The sequence below is a fragment of the Notothenia coriiceps genome, unplaced genomic scaffold (assembly GCF_000735185.1).
Source record: "Notothenia coriiceps isolate Sejong01 unplaced genomic scaffold, NC01 NC01_scaffold00025094, whole genome shotgun sequence".
Classification (NCBI taxonomy): Eukaryota; Metazoa; Chordata; class Actinopteri; order Perciformes; family Nototheniidae; genus Notothenia; species Notothenia coriiceps.
Genome location: NW_011357795.1, coordinates 713,007 through 736,082, shown reverse-complemented (window position 1 = coordinate 736,082; position 23,076 = coordinate 713,007). Strand labels below are relative to the sequence as shown.

Sequence of the window (23,076 nt, the reverse complement as noted above, 5' to 3'; positions counted from 1 at the left end):
TCCTTTTAAAAATGTGTCTTTCCTCTCGACCTCATCAGAGGAGGTAGTGTTTCTATACATGCCGTCTGGCAGCTGCTGCAAGCTCCCACTTCATTTTGCGGGGGCTCCATGAACCTCAAGGTCCGAAGAAACACAAATAACACATGCTGCCGAATAATATAGAATATATTTTTCCATTCTGTACTAGGCGGAATCACAAAAAAGATCTGGCAGCAAAGAATGCTTTGAAGGTTTTAGTCATACCCAAATGTGCTGGTTTTCCTCTCATGCTCCTCGTCGAGGTTTCTCCCTCGTGCGTCTGGATCGGAGATGCTGGGAGAGGATCTGCTACAAAGAGAATTGCAGATCAACTTCGGCTTGACAGTAGATGAATGCAGCCAAGCACAAAGAGCCTTGCCTTCACCTCAGCATTAAGTTAGAAGAGCATTTCATTTATCGTGCAAAGTGCTGAGGAGAAATTCTGCTTGTGTTTTCTCCACATTATCTCTAAAACAATTATAGTTAGCTGTTTAATAACTGGGGCACATTCTTTTTTCTTGTAATGATCAAGAACAGTTTGGTTGTATACAGTCATGAAAATGAATGTCTTCTGCAGACAGTAAATCAGAGGCACATGGCTGCGGTTTGCAGTACAAAGCAGGCTTTGCCGAATTAGGCGACAGTGAGGGTGCTGCTGTGATTGTCTCTGCCAAGCACGGTGGTTCCAGTGTATTATAAACAGACACCCCCCCTGCGTCTTTCATGCAATGGACAACTGAAAAAAAAGGAGCAAACGCTCAAGTCAGCAATAGCTCGAAGGGCAAAAAAACGGCTCATTAATGTCCAGGATTGAGGGAGGCTATTGCGGGAATTGATCAAGTGAAAGAGACCACCACAAACTAGCAAATAACAGTGCAGTACAACATTTAGAGGAACCGCATGATGCTGGAAACAAGCTTAACATGTCAGTGTGGTTTTCTTCACAAACACATATTTGTGAGTATTTCTAACATTACCTAGACAAAAAAGAAATCTATAATTTTTTTTCTAAATATATATTTTTCCTACACATACAAAATAAACCACGTATGTCTGCTTTATGTCTCATCAAAACGTTCTGAAAATAAATCTACAATTGAAAAACTAATAAATCCTCTTTTCTAAATATCCTGCCATTATTTTTAAATATATATAAAAATGTGGGTTTACGCAGGATATTTTGATGTTTTCTTTAATCATTTCTGGCTAAGCTACAGTAATGGAAAAGTAAATACTGTAATAAGACTGACATCGTTCAATAACTAGATGTATGATTATGATTAGCTCGGTTAAGTTGTAACACTTTCAATTTCTCCGATCAGGTGCGGCTGCATTAACACTGAGCAGATGTTCCGGTTAATTCAAACCCCACATGTGTAAAGTATTTGTGAATGAAACGGGAAACAGACAGAATTCAGAAATTATTAATCACAAGTGTAATATTTACATTTCTCACACTTAAACAGTTTGTGTAGGAGATGGTAGAATTATTGAAGATTGATAATTAGACTAAAATGCGTAAAATAACATAGTTAATTCATATCACACGTTAAGTCACATGTTAAAAATGTGAATGTTATCTGGATAATTAGATATATTTCCAGAAATTTAAATATCGCCCACTTTTTTCAAGCAGTTAACATCAGTATTATATATTTGATAAGCTATCCAGTCATTTATAGTGTAATACAAATTAGCCCAGCCTTTACTTGCTGCAACATTTTATGAATGATAACAGTCATGCATCAATATTTGTCATTCTTTTAACATAATATAGAGATGATCCAGAAAGAGGCCATTCTGCATAATAGTTTCACACTTAAAGCATATTTTGATGTAAATACTTTTACTTAAGTAAATGCAGGACTATTAGTTAACGGAGTATTACTACATTCCATTACTTTAAATTCTAAATAAAACATCTGAGTACCTCTGCCCCCACTAAACAACTTCACTGAAAGAGACCACACACACACACACACACACACACACACACACACACACACACACACACACACACACACACACACACACACACACACACACACACACACACACTATAGTTTATGCAACTGCCAATAAATCTTTCAAATTACAGTGTGTGGGATAGGATGTCACATTTCACTCCCTGTCTTTGAGGGAAAAAAATATATATTTGCCTTGGAGATGTTTTTCGGTGTGTAACAGACAGATGTAAGCCGCTAATAGTAGATTTTAAGGAAAAACTCTAGGAAGAGGACTTAAGTAAGGGAGGAGATGTGGGCGGAAATATGAATCTACCATAAGACATCTGGTAATATAATACAACAGGTAGTACAAACTACAGATTTCCTATCTCTGATAACAACAGCAAACAATAGCTGCATTTCACAGCACAACACCCATCAGCCCTTGTCACATATACAGTACAATGCAGTAAAAGGAGCCTGGTCTGCTGCAAGCTGGAGGTTCTTAATGAAATAGTCGCTGTGTGAGGGAAATCTAGGCCAATTTACCCCACCATGCACTCTGAGGGGTTTCTTGGAAGAACAGGTACAAAACTTAGCAAAGTCCTGCTCCACCTTATTGAAACAGCTTTGGTAAATAAGCATTGTTCTTGTCCTTTTTGAGTATCACTCTGAAGACATGCTGCCATCAATAAAATCAAATTGCCCTCTCTTGCTAAAATCACTCACATAGCTTTTAATCAAATCTGAAAAACTTCAAGATTTTTCCCCTTCAGACGCTTTATGCTTCTTCCTGCCAACGTTTTCCGTTTCCTGTTTTTCTTTTCACGTCAACATGTCATCTTTTTCCTCTGTTAGCCTCTTTGATTGTTATTCGGTTGTCATTATTCTTTTACTGCCCTTTTTTGACTGCTGCAAATCACTAAACTTGCTTGAAACCATTCCCAAAATAAGACGATTATGTGGAATGAATTGTCTTTTTTTTCCTACTCAGCAAATAACACAAAACCCAACCAAGAAGAATAAACTTGGTGCACTGAAGACATTACCAGAAAAATGAAGGGCGTATTTCATAGACATGGATTAAACTAATCCTGGTCTAATACACTGAAAAAGAGAACTTTGTCTTGCTGTCTGTGAAACCAATCCTTACATTTCATTGAATTCAAAATGCATGATATTTTTGCCCTATACTCAGCTGTATTACACAATTTTGGAGATCCATCAGTACAACTGTTTTATTTATAGCAACAAGACGGGTCATATAAGTAAAAGAGTGATTTGAGTAAAATACATTTATGCTAAACAACAACCTCTTATGGCTCTGGAATTTATAGCGCATATTGCTTGAACTTTCAACAAAATTCCATCAAAGAGCCCCGTCTCATTTTTCCCTCTCTCACCCCTTTCATTTGCTTAATATATTAATCTATTCCCTTTTATCTATTTTAGATTATATTAGACCTTCTCTGTATCACTGCAGTGGTGGCCAATACAGTTAAGTGTCGCCACAGTGTGATATCAGGCAGTAGACAGAGAATTAATCGCTAAATCATGATGTTCCTGTCTGATGTCCTTCTACTTTTAAAGGCATTTAACTGACACTTCTAAAGCGAGAGAGATACGAAGAAACCTGCAAACTGTCAGCTGCCTCTCCATCTTTGCTTTTACACTGAAAATATTTCCAGGCAACCCTCAATGGATGTTACAATTGAGTCAATTATTAATGGCTACATGATCTCAAATGCATTTTTGCTCCCTAAACATAGCTGACTGTGTATGTATGTTGCTAATGTTGAGTCTGGCACTGTGTAAAATATTTAGGTGTACGAGTCCTTTACAATCATAAGAGCTCTGCACAGGATGCTGCAGTCAATACAACAGCACGAAAACTATCAATGATGTCCGCTGTGCTGGATATGAAAGATACTTGCATTGAAGCCATTAGACCGAGCCGAGCCAGTGATTCAGAGCTCCTCTGTCCTTGACTGAGTGTTGAGGCTTTGCTGCATGTGAGTGATTGTTTGATGTGAGAACATTGCCCCCTGCTGATTCCCTTCTGTACACTATCAGAGGCCTCCACCAGCCAGGCTGACTGACAGATACATGTGGAATGGGATTTACTCAAATGCTACAAAGCCATCACTCTTAGCTTTGACAACTTTTTTTTTGGTCCGCTCTTCTCTCATGTCACAACTCTCGAACATTTGTCATGTGAGTTTCGTCTGCAGAAAAAAAAAGATGTCTCATGTTCTGGATAAGCTGTTGACATGTGATTAGACTCCAGGCGCCAAAGTGTTCGGTAAATCATATAGAAAAAGAGTTTGAGTAAAATAAATTATTCACTTACATCCTGAATAAATATTCATTGCATAATAAAAAACAACATGGTAATGAATTCAGTGCAGCGGTATTCTCACTGCAGCATTAAAGCTGCTGAAAACTTCAAATCTGGAATATATCTTTTTGACATTAAATATTCATGACCAAATAAGCAACAATCAAGATCCGAGTTTGTAAAGAAAACATTTGGAAACTGAGTTAATAGAGAGGCAAAGTCCCTGCCCTAGTGGACTACTATAGGACATCATTTCTGAAAAACAGTTTAGGGCAGTAAGCGTCATGAAACAAACGTTTTTGGATCCCTTTTTTTTGTTGCCATGAATTACGCAGCTGCATTAGGCAAACCTTTCTCTCTCACTGAAGCTATCCATGCTGTGATGCCTGTGTATTTAGTACTCATACGTGCAACGGTTCTAATTCTTTCTGATAAAATGTATTTGGATACATTAGCTAAATCTAAAAAATGTTGTGTGTGAAACAAAGCTTATTTCCCTAGATAGTGTAAAATTAGATTACTTTTTGTCACGTCATATTATTTACATAATTGAATGAATGGGTTACATATACACTAACCTTTACTTTATGGGAGTTGTTTTTTTTTTTAAATCACAAATCAAATTTTTTATAAACTTAAAATGATTTTTTTTCATTTCTTATAGTAACTGCTATACTGGATGTCAATTTGAATGTAGATCAAGCATTGCTTTAGTAAATCTAGTGAAATAGAATTTGTAATCAAAAAATGTTTTGCGATCCTTCAATAACACAAAAAAGGGTCAACAACGAATAATGAAAGCCGAGCACACCAAAACAAAGCCTGTGCCTCACCGTTACATAACTGTTTGTCTCCTAACAAAGCATCAGTTGGCAGCTGACGTAGAGGAAGTTCACAAGTTCAAGCATGTGTGACTGTTCTAAACACCATGTGGGTCCCATTTCATCTGTCAGCAAACACTTATTTCAAGATGAAATTTGAATGTCTACTAGTTGAGTTATCCCACATAATAATAGTTGAAGGATTCTAAATAAACGATTAAAAAAACACCTGGTGAGATAAATTGATATTCTAACAGCCGCCCTGCTTCCAACTGATGATAATCTGCATTCACACCGTCTGCCTTGTCAGATGAAAGCCTTCAATTAGCAGTCAATTATATTCAGTATTTCCTATGATGCCAACGCTATTTACATTCTGTCAGCACCCAACGCAGCTCCCTGTCAGACAGTTGTGGGAATCACTTCGAGTGAGAATATTAGAACCCTGCCGTGAACAAAGTGTAAAAACAAGTGTTTTGTAGTAATAACAGTAGAGGGTTTCTACTGCCTGCAGATCCATACCTTGTGGCTGTAGAGGCAAGGATCCATACATTGAAGCGTTATCCTTTCCGTCTTAACCCCGGAGACTCCAGCGCAGAGATGAAACACCTCTGATGCTTTGAGTTGCAGCCAAGTGCAGGCGGGGATCTATGCAAGCCCTCAGCATGATGCTTGTCCCCTCACCAGGTGTTCTTAGCGCATACAAGCCAGTGATTGAATTTTGCTCTGCTACCCACCCATGACGCAGCTGGATTCACAGCAAATTAATTCAAAACAATACAGTAGCAGCTTAGCCGTTAAACGCTCTTCAATAAAAGGGCAAGCACATCCTTTCTTACTACTATAATATTAGCGTTGTGTTTGCGTGGTCGGCATCATGCCTTGCTCTGAGCAATTCTTTTCTGAGGATAATAAAGCATCAGCAGTAGGATGTCAATCTCGCGCAACTCAATAACTAAAGTCGTACTGAGAAGCTGAGGAGCATCTCAGTTCCTTTGTGAGTTTGTAAATTGGTCCAGTGTGGAGATTTTCATCCAGTGTCATTATTAATAGTATTGTGGTGAGGTAGTGTGGGGGGCCAGCCACATAAAGGAATATCTTTTCAAAGCCAAAAGCAGGTCAGTGGGAGTCCGTTTTCAATGAGAAAGAGCTAAAGGCCAGACTGCAGAGACCCTGCATCGACTCAGCCCATGTGTCTTGCTGGGTCGGCCCAAAAGCGCTCCAGGTTAGCTGGATCTCTGCCGGACCCCTGCTGGAAAAGGGAAATTGAAAGAAAAAATTAAATACTGTTTCATAGAATTGGTCGCATTTCTAAAAATGATTATGTCAACATAACACACAAACATGATAAAGACCTTGAGGATAACCTGTAGATATATAAATATGCACGCTACAAACATGCAAGTTAATAACGCAACAATTAGTCAAATAGCATTGAATTTACAGGAATTTACACAATTTTCAATAACCGATTCATTGTTTGGTCAATGAAAAACACCAAACGTTTGCTGTTAGGATTTAAGTTTTTTTCAAGGATTTCAATTGTAAGATTAACATTTTTAGTTTTGGACAAACAAGCAATATGAAGAATATAAATATCCAGATCAATACATACAAAATAATCAGGGTTTTTTGCACTCTTATGAATGGCTCTGATTACGGCTGGCATTGTGATCATTATAATTAAATCATCAAATCACTGCATTTTATCATTATTTTCTTTGCTCAGAATCATCAATGTAAGCAAGAAGAAATCCTGAATATCCTATCATCACAATATTGTTCAGCTAACAGTAGGTAAACTAATACACCTCAAAAAACAAATACCTTAAATACATAAAAAATGAAAATGAATAAAACAATGAAGATGATTTCACTGGACCTTGAAATTAGCCCCATGATTAAACCCTAACACCAAAATAACCTTCCCTTGGCCATTATGGGTACATAATAAACAATAATGAAACCTCTAAAGTGCACTTCCAGCGGAAAAACAAGATGCAGTGCCATCTACAGGGGCGTTCAAATGGATTAACCATGATGCAGTGCCACAAAAAGAAATCTAGTGACAATGTTGTGTGTTCCCCCATCTGGAGCCATCTGCACCTAGCAGGTTGTGCTGACTCAGTGACTGGTAACCATAGCCTTTGAAGAGGACACCTTCAAGTTATGTTTAACAGCTGCCATCACTACAAACTACCATGACACATTCAGGTCACCAGTTAAAAGAGTCAGCATACACTTTATGTGTTTAGTGTTACATGTGTGTGATGCCTACCTAAAGTTGTTGACTTTGTGGTCATTAGGCTGCCCTGGTCCTGGCCCTGCAGTGCTAATACTATACAGGCATCATTATATGCTCACATGCAAGAATACTTTTTGTGCACTGGTGTTTTTTTTTTTATCCATGCTGGTGCCCCCCTCATGCCATTTATTTTGTATACAGTTTTGGCCCCTGCCCCTCACACTGCCTGAGCCCGCTACTGCTTGGAACTAGCTCTTGGCTGCATGCTCAGTGGAATTTAGCTTGATACTAATTATCAGTATATCTAGAATATTAACGCATTGTTTTAAATGGTAGTCATTCTAACTGACCACGCCAGAAGTAACTTTGTATACATTTAGCTGGATCATAACATGTAACTCCTTAATATATCGAAGCAATTTTCAGACTCTTGCTAGGTCGACTTACTTGCGTGGTTCTTGACTGTGTGCAGCATCAGTGCTGGCAGTGTTGTGCTCTGTGTGGCTCCCTGTCAGAACTGATACCCGGAAGTTGTAGTTTGTCGCTGCACCAATCAGCTGAGAGGTTACTTGGACGCACTGCCACAATAATACAGGCAGCAGGACGGATCGCTGGAAATACAGTGTAGGATATTTATATTTTACGATAGACAGGTTTTATCAATCAACTCACAGACTTGTTATTGCGCTTCCAAGATAACAGACGCCGAGGTACGTATTTTCAAACGTCGCTTAGACGATGTGAAAGCACGGTACCGATAGCTTCTGTTAGCTACAGTTAGCAAGGTGTCAGATGCTAGCCGATTTAGCTAACGTATGTGATAACCCGGTAGCTAGGGGACACAGTTGTTTTGAAGAAGGTTTATGGGTGCCTGATACCAATCAGCTGTTAATTAATGTTGTATATTAGTTGTTAGTCAAGACAACCGGAAACGTCCGATGTGTTTATCCGTTAGCAACCTATCGTGGTTTAAATTCAAGCTAGCAAAAGGACTTTAAGTTAGCTCAGCTGATACAAAAACGACAACATCCACCAAGCTGGACAACACGTTGGACTTAGTCGGGTTTAAATCGGGCTCGGTGGGTTCACTGACGCCTCAGAAGAAGATGAAGAAGAGGAAGGAACTGAATGCCTTGATCGGGCTAGGGGACAGCAAGAGAAAGAAGACCAAAAAGGGGTCTGGTCACCGACTTCTGCGAACCGAGCCTCCGGACTCTGAGTCCGACTCCAGCTCAGACGACGATGAGTTCAACAACTTGAGCAGCGGGGCTAACTTTGGGAAGTGAGTGATCACTTTAATAAGGTTTTGTTGTAGTAAAGTACGAGTGTTGTATTAAACTGTCATCACTTTTCAGAAGAAGATTCAAGATTCAAAGGCTTTGTTGGCATATGCAAAGTAGCCACAGTGTATTTATGGCAATGCAAATCTAAAGTCCCAGGCTCCTCCAACAATGCAACATAAATATATATGAGACATAAAACATGTATATCTTTATTTCGAACAAAAAAAAAAAAAAGACAAAAAAATTAAATTAATTTAAGAAAAAACAGTGGCAAGAGGAATGTGCAATTAAAATGCAAAGTCTAAGTAAAGCATTTAAATATAATATTGGCAACATTGAACAACATTGGCATCATGAACAGCTAGCATGACTTTCCATTAACTATGTGGAATTCATTTTTGTAATGTTGTTAAAGTTGCCAACATATTGCAAACAGATCACATACCATAGAAATCACTATGGCACATAGTATTCCATTCTTCTTTACTAGGATATACAGGAGGATTGCATTAGATCTTAAATCCTTAACCAGACAAGAAGTACGTTTCCTCTGCCCTGGTGCACATGACCTATCGTGCACTCTGTGGAGAGAGACATATTTGAATATGGCCCAATCAATCCACTTGCTCTTCGTCTGTGCTCAGGTTAAAGCAAAGTATGACCCATCTTGCACACTGAGAATATATCAAGTTGTTTCCCCAGGCAGCTTGATATCATCAAAATTAGAAACAATCAATGCTACATTCAGCATGAAAATAATATAGAATGTAGCAACTCGTGTTTTAAAGCGACAGTTTTTACCAGTAATCCTCATAATTCCCATGACACAGCATGCAGCCTTCTTAAAATATCTCCTACATGAATAATGAAAGATGCTGTGCCGTTGTAATGTCTAACATTACCATGTGTCTTCTCTTGCAGAAGAAGCTACACGCAGTGCTGCAATGTGTGCTACCCCTTGTTTCTGTTCATCATACTTGCTGCCTGCGTTATGGCCTGTGCTGGACTCATATGGATGCAGATTGCTCTGAAGGAAGATCTAGACTCGCTGAAAGAAAAGCTGCATAGCAGTAAGACACAGTTACCTCGTGATGACGAGTCATAAAAAGCTCACTACCCTTTGAACAATAAAAACCTGTTATATGCCGGTTACATGTTCTTTTGTCCTTAACACGTAACACTTATTTTATTGTTTTTGTAACAGTGGAATCCAGCCAGAAAGTGTCATCAAGTGAAATACCAAAACTAAATGAGGACCTGAAAAACAAGGAGAGAAAGCTTGACGACATAGAAAGTGGAGACAAGGGGTTGGGCAAGCTCTGGTCCAACCTCACAGAAATTAACAGAAAGGTCAGTTTTATTTATTCGGTCAGAGGTTTTAAAGCCACCAGAGCTCATGACAAAGGGATAGCATCAAGACTTACCGTGTTTGTCATACGTCAGTTGCTGATCTTTTCTTAACATTCACTTTTTTACTTTGTGCTAGTCTTAGTTTTCTCTGAAAGTATTGACTAGATTGGTAATTCTATTTTAGAGATGTAACTTCATCTTTTTTGTAATTGTACTCCTGCAGATCAGTTTGCTGGACTCGGCTGTAAAACATTTAAAGGTCGACTTGAAATCAGCTGCTGACTTAGTCAGCCTTCCCACTACAGTTGAAGAGCTTCAAAAGGTAAAAGCAAAAATAATTTGATGGATGAAATCTCCTTGAGAATCTTTATCAACGGATATCCTATGTGTTGTACTGATTGACCTGGAAGTGTGTTTTTTGTTTTCCAGAGTGTTGCTACAATTGGCAGCACACTAACAAGTGTACAGCATGATGTGAAGACTATGCAGGCTGCTTTTGAGCAGCAGAAGAAAGATGAAGAGTTGAAGAAAGCAATGGTAAATTCAAGCTAATTTCAAATAGGTCCTTATTTAAACTTGGAGATTATTATGTAATCTCTTATTTTCTCTTGCCTTGCAAAGTTAATGTTACATACTTTAAAAGTCTCACACATTAAGTTTGTGGTAATTTAATCATCAGTTTTTTATCTCAGAATGGATCAACATATACAGTCTATGTACCGTTCAGTCAATGATGACTGTTGTTTGTGAAGAGATGTAGAACAATCATAGCCACTAGACTTTCTGTTCATTCTTCCAATTGTGCCATACATTCGTAAGATCTCTCTGCAGTGTGTTGGGCAGATGACAGACATCACAGAGGATTCTGAAGCTGTGCTCCTTTTGTAAATAGTAAATAGGGCTGCAAGCTCAAGTGTTTTGCACATGAGCAGTGCACATGTATTTTTCATGAGCCGAATTCAAAGATTTCACTTATTTTGTTTGACAGCCTGTCTTTTTTCATCACATCTCTACCCTCACTTCAATTATAGCTCACGGCTGCTGTTCTCATTTATTATTAATGCTCAAACGTATGGAGAGCAGTGTTTAGAAAACAAGTTAACAGTGCGTTGTGCTTAAGTGGATTAGTTCAGTAACTTGGCGTGCCTAATGTGATGCTGAGAAACGTTGCTTTTGTGCATATTCAGCTCACTCCATTTTGAGGCCAATCTTTCTTCATATGGCCAAAATGTTTCTGTTGATTACATTTCAGTTGATCTGCCCAACTGTGGCGCTTTTCCAGAAATTGAATCCGCGTTGAGCTTTGCCACTGTCAGATTAACGTGTAATGTTTATTTGTTTACTCACGCATGCAAAAATGTTTTTGCAATTTCTGTCGGGCTTACATTGACAGAGCAGCCGGCTTAGAAGGTCCTGTCATTTCTTGGATTCTCGCGTTGGGTTTCCATTCATAATTCATGAAACAAGTGCCGATCTATTTTGGGATCTTAGATGCTTTAGTTTGTTGAGGGAAACTAGGTCAAATATCTGAGACAACTGCAGAATGTTTTCTCCACTTTATTTTTCATAAGGAAAATAGGATGGGTTAAGAGGATCAGCAAATAATAATAATCCTAAACTACATCTTTTTCAACGATTTAGTCAGTGATGAATTGCTAGCTGACTGTGATGTCCATAGTCCATTTTGAATGGCCTGGATGTCTACAATTCACATAAACACATAGAAATGTCCGCTTCCACAAAACTGCATGTTGCTTTACATGTATATTTCTTGTCATAGGAAATAACAGACCTGAGAAAAGCAGTAGGTGAGGCGAACAAGACCGAGGAGCTGCGTCACACACAGACTGACGGGCAGATCCACATTCTCCTCTCTACGGTCGCAGAGCTTCAGCAGAGAGTGTTGTCGTTAGAGAACGGGTCAAAACAAAGCGTGAGTAATATGAAGCTTTTACGTTTATTTCTGCATTTAAAAGTATGCGTGTTGATCACTGACTTCAAAGGTAAAGGAGAACTCAATGCACTTTACATCTGCTTCACAGTCAAAGGTGAATGACGCAGCAGCCATCACCAGTGAAAGTCCAACAACAGAAGTTATTAAAGAAGCTACTACAACCAAAGCAACACCTGAGGACCTGCAAGGTACACTGTAGGATAGATCACTTTATTACAGGGTCTTTATTTTGCCCCTTGTTACCGGTTTAATACATTTTCTTCCCCTTTTCTTTACAGAGGTGTCCACCCCACTGACACAGCCTCATACAAGCAGACGCCCACGCTTTCTAACTCCAAACCGTGCTAAGAGAGAGGCTTTGAAACCATGCCCAAGGAGGGTGGTCCTGTATGGTATCCGCTCTCTGAAAGGTGCAAACTACTACTCCAATTTGATAGCTAAGCTTTTATTAAATAAAAAGTTTGTTAAATACACATATTTGCTTTCTTGCTGGGATCGAAATGAGTCCCACGTCATCCAGTAAACATAAGGCTATGATATATGAAGTCTCCTCTAGTTGCCTGGCAACCACACTGTGATAACAAGACTTTGTGTGCTCCAATTTAAGAAATGCTCTGCAAACCCCATTAAAAGTGAACTTGCAGTCCGTACATACAAGCAAAGGAGCTATAACAAAATCAAAGAACTGGCTCTTCAAATGTTCATTTATTTATTCTAGTAACAAACATCACACAACTTAAAGTGGACCTATCATGCTATATTTGAATAATATAGTGTAGGACCATACCTATATAAGGCATATTTATACTTTTTATTTTTCAAAATACCAAACAGATCATGCATTTTAGCCATTCCTCATTTCGCTCAATTTAACACTGTCTTTTCATGGGCTGATTCTGTGAGAACAGCACCATCTACAGGCCTGGCATATGTACTACAGCGTCTCCAGCGCTTTCGAACGGGCAATGTCCGTGGCTGTCTCCTCCTGATTGGTGGAGTTGGCCCAATAGCCGTAGCACCACTTCTGTGACGTCATAGAAGTGTTCAAATCTGGATCAGTCTGTATCAGATCCGTTGCAGCCCCTTTTTAAGAGATTTGGGTATGGAGGAAAAGAGAGAGGGTTGTGTTTTCTGACACTTGGTGAGTTCCCTGGAACACCGGGGACACATATTCATGTAGAAAAGACGTACAAAAGTGCATTTTGCATGATAGGTCACCTTTAATCATAAATGTATATTTTGTTGGGTTTCTACTCAGTGTGCCGTGTGCAATTGTTTGTCTTTTTTTCTACTCTGTGTTTATTTGCATATCACAATGCAACTTCAAAGGTGCTTATCGCATCTTGCTAAACTGTGTGTACTGCTCTAGTTGGGTTAATATAGGCAATTTGGCCTTTCATTATTGGCTAATAATTGATTGCCTATAATTGCATTATCGGATCAATACATAGTAGTATACATTTCCCAACAATACATCATGCATCCCTACATTTCCCCCTCATTTTCTGTCTTGATGCGTATTTAACAGACAGACAGACATGATATGAGTAAAATGAATCTCTGCAAGAAAGGCTACAACATTGTACTATGAATATTTTCAGTTTTGCAAAGTGCCATTTCAAGAGTGCAGAGCTCTCTTTTTGATTATTATGTTATATTATTCTTTTCCCAGAGTTGGAGGACTTCTACCAGCAGGAAGGCGTCGGGCGTGATTCGCCCGGATTGACCTACCACAGCCTGAGGGAAATAATTGGAACATCTACTACTACTCGTACCATGGAGTGTTTTGACAATGACGGAGACAAGAGGTACTCCCTGATGGAGCTTAGAGCTGCTGTAGGTTGGTGAGCACATCATCACTGACAGTAGTGAACAGTATTGAATACCCAGCGGGGTCTGGTAGTTTGAAGTTCCTGACCCTTTTCTGTAATTGCTGCACTTTTGTGAACTGTATATTTATCATTCTGATTGTGGAACACAATTCTCACACATCCTGGTTTGTCTCATCACAATCTAATTCATGAACAATACTCTTACATTTTTAAATGAACGACCTGTATACAGTATACTCAGCTTCGATTTTAGAAGATTTCTTGGATTACATAAAAACGGGGGAAGTGTTTAGAATGATTTTGAATCCTGTTTTCCACCCTTAATTCTCAGACTTCCGGTTTTCAGTTTTAATTTTATTGTCAGTCTGTTCCATCCCGATGTAACTTTTTTGTGTATTTAGCTTTCCTGGAGGCTATAATGGTCAGCCTATTACCCCACCCATCAAAACCAACACCTGGTAGAACTCACCTGAACCTGGTCCTAATTTAACTGAAACACACAGTTGAGCATAAGAGAATGAATTATCTACGCTCTTTCCTAAACTAATAACCATTTCTGCTTAGTGTTTTTTCCTCATCTATTTTCAGTTAGTTACTTCAATTTAATTGTATTTAGTCCATCTGTACAATTGTTTTTTTTTTGTAGCTTTTAGTTTAACAAGTTTGAAGGGCTATGAACACTTTCATAAAGGGTTTTGAAGTAGTTACTCGTGAGGCATATGTAGCAATAACAAACTGACATAGATATTGCTTGTTCAAATTTGCAGTAGACAGCTAGCTCACAATATTTTGCAGGTAGTATAAGAAGCACTGACCATCACTCTTTACTTGATTCATTTTATTCAATTTTTATGGGCCTAATAATGGTGTATTTACATTACAAATGGGTCATACTTAAACATTGTTGTACTCTGTCAAGATGGTTTAAATGTATTCTCACAAATCATGTTGTGAGGGGGTTGGTAACATTTTCTTTACAGTCTTAATCTCAACATTGTACATTCTTTTTTAAATAATTATCTTGTGCTTTGCATGTTGCTTATATTGTAACATGAACACATTATTTATAAACTTAACATAGTCGATTTCTTGTTTTTGCAGGACAATGTAACAGCTTTGACCATAATGACATACTGTACATGTTGGGTTCATGCTGCTGCTGCTGTAAATGGGGAGATTTTATGAATGTGTTTTTGTGTGAGCACCAATGAATAAACACAATGTTAAAAAGTTTGATTTCCATTTGGTTCCTTTTAGTGATGAAATGACAGAATTTTTCTACAAACGAATGTTTCACATCACAGCATCACATTTATTTCAGTTTGAAATATACAAAAAGGAGGTGACACTGTTTTATCAAACATATTTACAATTGTTGGATTACTGACAGACTTACACACATGGCTTTTTTCTCAATGTTATCACTTAAGCCAGTGCCCCTTTAGCCCTCCAGTCCCCGGACAGAAGCCCCATCAGCACCTCTTCATCCTCTTCTTCCTCGTCGCTGGCATCGACCTCCATACTTTCATCCTTTTGTGGCTGATTCCTTTTCACCACATCTCGCTTATCTCTTAGTAATTCAACCCTCCTGTAACACTCCATCTGTTCATCAATTTCGTCAATCTGCCTTTCCAGGCGACCCTCCTCGTCGTCCTCCGCCACGATGGCTTCAGATTTTGTGTTCACCTGTCGGATCTCCTTTTGAAACTCATCCCATTCCTTGTCCATCTGATCTTTGGGTGCGTCAACATTACGCACTTTAGCATCTCTCACAGGGTCGTCGAAGAAGCCCTCTGGCAGTGCTTCGGCTGAGTTGTCCTTCTTCTCTGTGCTCTTCTCCTGCCCGTCTGCTTTGAGGATGGATCCTGAGTGAGAGACGGCAGGTGTGGATGGGATGGAGCTGTCAAAGAAATCGTCAGGTAGTCCCACAGATACTTCCTTTTGGGGAGCGGGAGTTGATGAAGTTCCTGCCTCTCCAGCATCTTCTTCCATCTCATCTTCATCATAAACTCCAGCCAACAGACTCAGTCCTGCAGATTTTTGCGTAGAAACCGGTGCGTGGGGTTTCTTAAAGACATCATCCGATAGCACTGAAGATGAAGGTTTCGCTTTTTTCCCGCTGTCGTCCTCGGTGTCCGGTGCTTTTCTCTTCACCGGTTGTATCTGTGGTGTCGCTGGTTGACTTTTCCCTGACTTAAGCTCGGCAACTTTCTCTTTGTGTGGTTTTCCAAGAACATGCGCAGGCCACAGTAGCTCGGACTTCACCTGCACATTGCACAGTAAACAACTGAGGTGCCCGAGACTGTTGTACTTAGCAAAAGGAGACTCCACGCGCTTCTTGTCCGTTGTTTGCCTCTGTTTTACCCTCATTAAGCGTCGCAGTTCCTCCTGATTTATCACTTTCTTCCCCTTCTTTGAGGACGCCATTCTTCAAAACAACGTCGCTTGTTAGCTAGAGATAGCTAGCTTCTTGCTTTTGCGGGGAATGCGTCTCGTTAAGATGACGTCAACGGGATGAACTCTCGTCAAACTGTGTGTTTTAGAAAAATCTCGCGATATTTTCCACTCGCAGTAAGCTAGCAGGGATGTTAGCTCAGCTGGTTTATTGTACCATCCAGTCCGCCTGAATTTCGCCGCAAAGCGACCTGAATCGATACCATTTGACAACCTATATCCACGCAGGGGTAGAGACAATGATGTAGTCGTTTGGTATTCGTTGTAATCCTTAGCTGTATGTTGATTTAGTGCGTGTGTGTTGTGTTGTGTTATGTTAGACATTATTTTGTGTTTTCATCGCCGCACCCACCATATTTATTTTTTATTGTGGGCTAGCTAGCGAACTGGAAGCTAACACTGGCTCTGGAGCAGCAGGTGTAACATTATTTGAATAACAGAGAGCGACCAACCATCTACTTGAAAAGCATCGCTGTTTGCTAAATTTGTTTACAAGATCATTTGACATCATATTTGATTCAGATTGATGCCACATTTTGACCAGATTAAGCCCATTAACGTTAATTTGTTAGCCGGTTAACGCGCGGTAGTCATCATGACAGGGGAGAAGATACGCACCATGCGAAAGGACCACAACAAACCCAACAAAAATGAGGAGATACACGACACGTACGATGAGACCTCAACCGGGACTATCCCTAACGGTACCGGTAACCATTTAAAATCCAACAAGGCTTTTCAGAAATCAGAGAAAACCTCGGCACTGCAACAGCAGCTCAATGAAAACAACATTAATGGAAATCCATCACCAATTGGCACCATTGTCAATGATAACAACAAGAACCCAATAATCCTGAGCACTGAGGACTTGGACTTCCCCGTTCATGAGTGTGTGTTCAAAGGTGATGTGAGGAGGCTCTCCTCTCTCATCAGGACCCACAGCATCTCTCAGAAAGATGTACATGGTGAGCTATGTTCTGTCTTTTTGAGTATTTTGTTGAGTAGTATGTTTATTTGTATATGTACTCAGGAGATCATTTTACGTGCTTCTCTTTCAGGGAACACACCTCTTCACCTGGCTGTGATGATGGGCCACAAAGGTAAAAGTGATAGAAAAATGTAATGTGTAAACTAGATGTTTAATCCTACCAGGCTATTGTCACACAGGATTAACAAAAATGAGCCAAATAAAGCTTCTTAGATGGTAATCCACTGTGCTCCAAGGCCTAATAATGTGACATTGTTATTATTATCTGTATTAAAGGGCTTTTGACATCCTCATCAAAGTCCCTTTTTAAAAGCACACCAGTTTTAATTTTATTTTTCAGAGTAACCTCCATGCTCCTGTATTCATCATGTCTTACGGACTTTTGCAGTATAAGGATAGCATGTAGCTGTAAGTTTAACATAGTTGTTATCTTAAGGAAAACACATCACTGATTACATCCAATACAGCTGATTTAGGATGGAAAAAGTATACTTTGTTATGCATTGCAGCATAATCATGTAAAGTATTATTTATACAGCCCTAAATAACAAATAAGTCCCTTCCAATCTGTACAATAAACAACACCCTCTGACCCAGCTGCGGCGTTATGGGTGGGCCTACTCGGCCTAGGCCCACCCACTCTGGCACTGGGCCCACCCATTCATTGATCAAAAATGAATGGGCGAAAATATAGTTTCCAACATTTTTGATCAAAATGAACAATTAAATAATAAAATAGCAAACATGTGTTTCCCTTTAAAAAATAAATTAAATTAAAAGCAACATTAATTAACGTAATCAGGCCGAACTCATAGTCGAAGCGCGGGAGCAAACACATCGTAGAACGTCTTGCGGTCGCACGCAGACGAAGGAGGACAGTGGACTGGACAGACACAAAAAAATATACCGCGCTCACCAACGATGTCACAACAATCGATGTTCAGTTTTTTTTTAAAGAGTAAGAACAGAGTCGCCGCCGCCGGAACCACCACACTCATCATCCTCACAGCAGGTGCCGCCTCAGAGAGACGAGAGTGTGTTTAATGTTGTGCCCGCTTCGCTGCCCACTGGTATGACAAGTACACATTCTTGGAGTATAGCATTAGCAAGGACAGTGTGTTTTGTAAAATGTGCAGGCATTTTGGAGAGAGAGGCAGGGCCGGCGGAGAAGATACATTCAGTCGCCATGGTTACAGGGACTGGAGACACATCGACTATGCTCTCAGTAAGCACCAATGTCATTCTAAGCATAGCCTATTTTTATTAGATTATTAACAAAAATCGTGAGAAAACATTTGAACAGGCCCAGCCGAAATTACATTGGCCCACCCACAATTGAAATCCTGGCCCCGCGGCTGCTCTGACCTTAGAAACATCTTGATAATCAAAGGCAGAAAGGGGAAAAGAGAACTTTGTCTAAATATTGTTTTGTGTGTTCTTTCAGAATGTGCCCTCCTCCTCCTGGCCCATAACGCTCCTGTAAAGTTAAAGAATGCACAGGGATGGAGCCCTCTAGCAGAAGCCATCAGCTACGGCGACAGGCAGATGAGTGAGTTTCTGTCAACACGGCTCTGAACCGCTGTCTGCTTTCCTGGGGTTTTCATATTTGGATGTGTTTATGGTTTCAATTTCATACCTGCAATAATATACTTATAACAGTGGGTTCGGTGATGCATGTCTGACGGGCCGATATAGTTACGAAGGCTTCATGGTGTCAGCTTCAGTCTCAATTTGAAGCATAGTCAGTCATTCTGACATCTGGAACTGCTTTCTGTTTGAATGCTTACATGGTATCAGCTTTGATAAATGTCAGCCCTGTGGTCGTGCTGTGTTCAGGAAGTATCTCAGATAACTCTGTACAGTGTTTCTGCTGTAACCTGAGGGATACAATCAGTTGTACATCTCAGGATAGCTTAGAAGAAAAAGACAAAGATGTTTGCTTTCAAGAGAAAGCCATCGTTTTACTTACTACTTTCTTCCATATGATGTTACTAATGTGAGCATCAACTTTTTTCATCTTGTGTTTTGCAAATTGTTGAAAAGGGCAAACGGGGCTTAAGGTTGACAGCTTATGTGTGAACGTTTTGTGAGTGATTTAAGTGTTTAAAGATAGCTATCAGGTTGTCCCAGTTTAAAAGATAAAAGAGGGGATTTTCTCTTAGCACTCATCATCCAGATGTGCTGGAACGCAGCCTGGACTCTGGCTTAGTGTGAGCGCACACTCCCCCCCCCCGGCCTAATGATGATGCTGCTGCTTTTAGACCTGACATCCAGAGCAAAAGAGTCAAATGACACGTGACAGGCACCAACTAATGCCTCTGGGACGAATTCACAGTTTTTTCCTTTTTTTTTTAGGTTGTGGAATTATCTTTGTGTACATAAAGATTAGACTAAGATAAAAGGCAGGCTAAGTTTCTCCTAAAAAGACTGTGTACCAAATCACAGATTTTATGAGAGAGCCACATTTATATCACTGCTAGTTGCCTTGATAATCTAACTGGAATATCTGCATACCTTTCCTAGTTTGTGATGAAGGTTGTGAGGTCGAGCGGTTGGAGGAATGACCCTCAACCTTGTTAGTATGCGTGGCAGGCTGGGCTGGGACTGGGACCAGGAATGGCGCTTTGAGAAGGTCACGCCACTCACAGGGGTGAAGGGGAGGCCGAGAGGGGGCTGGGGAAAGTCACACACATTAGCACGAATATGCAAATACAGGCATAGTGGAGGGTGTTTTATTCAGATCTCTGGTTAAATAATACGCAGCACCAAACTATCTTTCTCTGAGTGAAAAGGACAAATGGAGAATAACGTGTGCTTGAAATCAAATGTGTTGGGTACAGCTTTTTCACAAAACACTGCAGTCTCGTCATCACCTTTCGCTTTTACACATGTGCACATAGCGTCAGCAGCTATGCAATGACGAGCTGCAGCCAGCGCCTCGTCAGCACTTCTCTCCTCGGGCACGTCCAATGTTTCCCTGCTGGTGGAGATACCCAGGGTGCCTCTGAGAAAATGTTGATTTGTTGGGGGTCCACGTGGTGTTGCTTGTTGTGCCTGAGAGAAAGAGCTGCATCAGTTGGATCAGCTCATCTAATCAGTGCTGCTGCTGCTGCTGTAAAAATGGGTCTTGGGTTTCTTCTGGGGCAATGATATGAATATTTCAGTCATACTGTTGTTGTTAATACACAGTTGACTTTGTTTAGTTATATCTAGAGGTCATGTCAATGTGTATTTATGAGGCATCATCTTTCAGGTGTACATGTGTTACAGTTTTCCTGTCTTATCCTTGTTTCTTCAGTCACAGCAATACTGAGGAAATTAAAGCAGCAATCCAGGGAGAGCGTGGAGGATAAGAGGCCCAAACTACTGAAAGCTCTGAAGGAGGTTTGCCACTTCTTTTATTCATTGGCTTTTCAAAATCACTGCAGGCTTTGCAATAATGACTTTTGCCTGTCCTTGAGCATGCTTATTAACTGCTGAAATGCACAATGTGGAATATTCACTGTGCTGTGCTACTTTTTATGACCTGTGACATAGTTGTGTTGTTTCTGCAGCTTGGTGACTTTTATCTGGAGCTGCATTGGGACTTTCAGAGCTGGGGTGAGTTTCATATTTCACACAGAGAAAAGTTCAGATACCGTTTTCTCAAACATTGATAAGACCGGCCTTGACTTGAAATCACTTTGCTGCATTCTTAGAATTGGGCTGAATTGGTCAGTTGTTGCCTTACTGAATGCTTTTTTTTTTTTTTTTTAAGATGACTGTTGTTTCTTAGGCTTTCAATAAAGTACTTGTTGTTGTTATTCACACTATCGTTTATATTTCAGTGCCGTTGTTGTCCCGGATGCTGCCATCTGATGCTTGTAAAATCTACAAGCAGGGCCTTAACATCAGGTAAAACAGTTTGAAAGAATCTCATTCACTGTGTGTTTAAAGCTGCGAATAGTTGATATCCAGGTCGAGGACTTCTTTTAGATTTTAAAAAGTAGGACGGAACACTCTTCACACACTCTCTCCTCTCTTGATTTAGACTTGACACCACTCTCATAGACTTCACTGATATGAAGTGTCAGCGCGGAGATCTCAGCTTCATTTTCAACGGCGAGGCCGAACCCTCCCAGTCTTTTGTGGTTCTGGACAATGAAGCAAAAGTGTACCAAAGAATACACCACGAGGTGAGGGAGTGGTACAACCAGACCTGTGGCATCAGCTGTTTTGATATGAACAGCAACGCCTAACTGTCATTGTTTGTTCCAACAAGGAGTCAGAGATGGAGACCGAGGAGGAGGTGGATATTCTGATGGGCAGCGACGTCTACTCTGCCACTCTGTCCACTAAGTCCATCAGTTTCTCTCGCAGTCAGATCGGCTGGCTGTTCAGAGAGGATAAAACAGTAAGCTTTATGGGACAACCCATTAGTAAAGCTCATTACACATCCAACAACATAAAAGAACCATGTAAAACATGTTTACAGTAGCTTTTTTTTAAACACAGTTCACAAAGCCATGGCATGGTTGAACTTTATAAACTAAAGGCACATTAGATTGTGATTAAATATGAAAACATTGCATGTAGGCAGGTCGTTGAGGGTTGTTTTGAGCTTGAATTCTATTCAAATTGCCATGGTCTGCTAATCCTCCCAAACATATAATGTGAATGCGGCCTGGTTGTTTAGATCAATGGTTATACTGTACGGAAACTCAAAAAGGAACATTGTGTACTTTAACACTGTCACCATATTTTGCTAATAATAAGATGAGAGTAGTTTGGCCTTTCCCTAAAGCACTGAATGAGAGGGATCAGAGAAGGGATACAAACAATTGTTTTCTTTCCTGTTGATAATCTCACAGCCCTCAGGTTCATGTCAGTTTATTCAAACATCCATCATTTCTCTCCGTACAGAGTTCGCAGCACCGTCAGTCATTTTTGGTGTTTGAAATGTTTTGTTGCACTATGAATCTAAAAGAGCTGTGGTTACCTAATTGCTATCTTCCGCCTTTCGAAACGTGTCTTGCTTCAGGGATGAGAGGAAAGGGGAATTTAAATATGTTGTCTCCTGATAGTTAGTGCAGTCTCACCCTCGGGCTGCACTTTGGCACATTTTAAGAATCCAGCCGTAGTGTTGGGTAATTTACAGGATAATACAGCGACACCTTTTCTGTGCAGGAGAGGGTGGGGAACTTCCTGGCTGACTTCTACACGGTGAACGGGCTGGTGCTCGAGTCACGGAAACGGCGGGAACACCTTAGTGAGGAGGACATCTTGAGGAACAAAGCGATCATGGAGAGCTTGAGTAAAGGAGGCAGCCTCAGCGAACAAAACTTTGAGGTGAGAGGAAAAAGAATGTCCTAACTTGATCTACCAATGGTTGAAGGTAATGGTGCCCTGATGACTGATTCTTGTCCTGTCCCCAGCCGGTGAGACGGCTGTCCCTCACAGCTCCCGCTCCCAACACACTGTCCTGGGAGGAGTACATCACTTCAGAGCAGGGGAAGTAAGTACTGTAGCTGTAATTCGTAATGCCACAGGGAAGGGAGCATTTTCTCCCCGGTAATAAACTTGTGAAGTGATACGGACTACACCAATTTACAAGAGAATATTTTTGTAGATGAAAGCCAATATCTGCTCTTTAAAGGTCACCTATTATGCAAAATCCACTTTTTCATGTATGCTATACATCAAAATGTGTCCCCTCTGTGTAAAGAGATTCTGAACGTTTCAGGAAAACTCTCTCTTTTTGTCCTGATCCATTTATACAAAAACCTGTCTGAAAATGAGCTGATCAGATTTTGGCCACTTTATGATGTCATAACTATTTTTTGGCTTGTGTAACCATTAGCCAATCAC

At 40.1% G+C, this 23,076-nt stretch overlaps 3 protein-coding genes and 1 long non-coding RNA gene across 4 annotated transcripts in view; 2 read left to right on the top strand and 2 right to left on the bottom strand.

Annotated features, from left to right (window-relative positions):
- Nucleotides 1–243: 243 nt before the first annotated feature.
- Nucleotides 244–7,868, bottom strand: LOC104955978 (uncharacterized). The gene is made up of 3 exons (XR_799504.1): nt 7,816–7,868; nt 5,646–6,375; nt 244–327 (listed from the first exon to the last, which is right to left on the bottom strand). It is a non-coding gene; the product is annotated as an uncharacterized lncRNA (long non-coding RNA).
- Nucleotides 7,869–7,967: 99 nt separating this feature from the next.
- efcab14 (EF-hand calcium binding domain 14) lies at nt 7,968–15,020 on the top strand. Its single transcript, XM_010783400.1, has 9 exons — nt 7,968–8,650; nt 9,573–9,721; nt 9,856–10,001; nt 10,225–10,323; nt 10,431–10,538; nt 11,782–11,934; nt 12,044–12,143; nt 12,234–12,365; nt 13,628–15,020. Exons 1-9 carry the CDS (start codon nt 8,475–8,477, stop codon nt 13,801–13,803), a joined length of 1,239 nt encoding a protein of 412 aa, XP_010781702.1. The 5' UTR covers nt 7,968–8,474; the 3' UTR covers nt 13,804–15,020.
- znf830 (zinc finger protein 830) lies at nt 14,624–16,358 on the bottom strand. Its single transcript, XM_010783401.1, has one exon. The coding sequence runs from the start codon at nt 16,212–16,214 to the stop codon at nt 15,213–15,215; it is 1,002 nt and encodes a 333-aa protein (XP_010781703.1). The 5' UTR covers nt 16,215–16,358; the 3' UTR covers nt 14,624–15,212.
- LOC104955982 (ankyrin repeat domain-containing protein 13C-A-like) overlaps nt 16,358–23,076 on the top strand; it is an 11,740-nt gene continuing 5,021 nt past the window's right edge. The window contains exons 1-10 of the mRNA XM_010783402.1: nt 16,358–17,206; nt 17,300–17,341; nt 18,674–18,778; nt 20,528–20,613; nt 20,784–20,829; nt 21,057–21,123; nt 21,260–21,404; nt 21,491–21,622; nt 22,396–22,557; nt 22,644–22,723. Coding sequence (XP_010781704.1) covers nt 16,837–17,206; nt 17,300–17,341; nt 18,674–18,778; nt 20,528–20,613; nt 20,784–20,829; nt 21,057–21,123; nt 21,260–21,404; nt 21,491–21,622; nt 22,396–22,557; nt 22,644–22,723 — 1,235 coding nt within the window. The 5' untranslated portion in view covers nt 16,358–16,836. The remainder of the gene's footprint in view (nt 17,207–17,299; nt 17,342–18,673; nt 18,779–20,527; nt 20,614–20,783; nt 20,830–21,056; nt 21,124–21,259; nt 21,405–21,490; nt 21,623–22,395; nt 22,558–22,643; nt 22,724–23,076) is intronic.

Coding starts and splice junctions, on each gene's coding strand:
- znf830 (XM_010783401.1), bottom strand. CDS start 16,214: ATGGCGTCCTCAAAGAAGGGGAAGAAAGTGATAAATCAGGAGGAACTG.
- efcab14 (XM_010783400.1), top strand. CDS start 8,475: ATGAAGAAGAGGAAGGAACTGAATGCCTTGATCGGGCTAGGGGACAGC. Junction 10,002..10,224: donor TCACAGAAATTAACAGAAAG/GTCAGTTTTATT, acceptor GTACTCCTGCAG/ATCAGTTTGCTGGACTCGGC. Junction 10,324..10,430: donor CAGTTGAAGAGCTTCAAAAG/GTAAAAGCAAAA, acceptor TTTGTTTTCCAG/AGTGTTGCTACAATTGGCAG.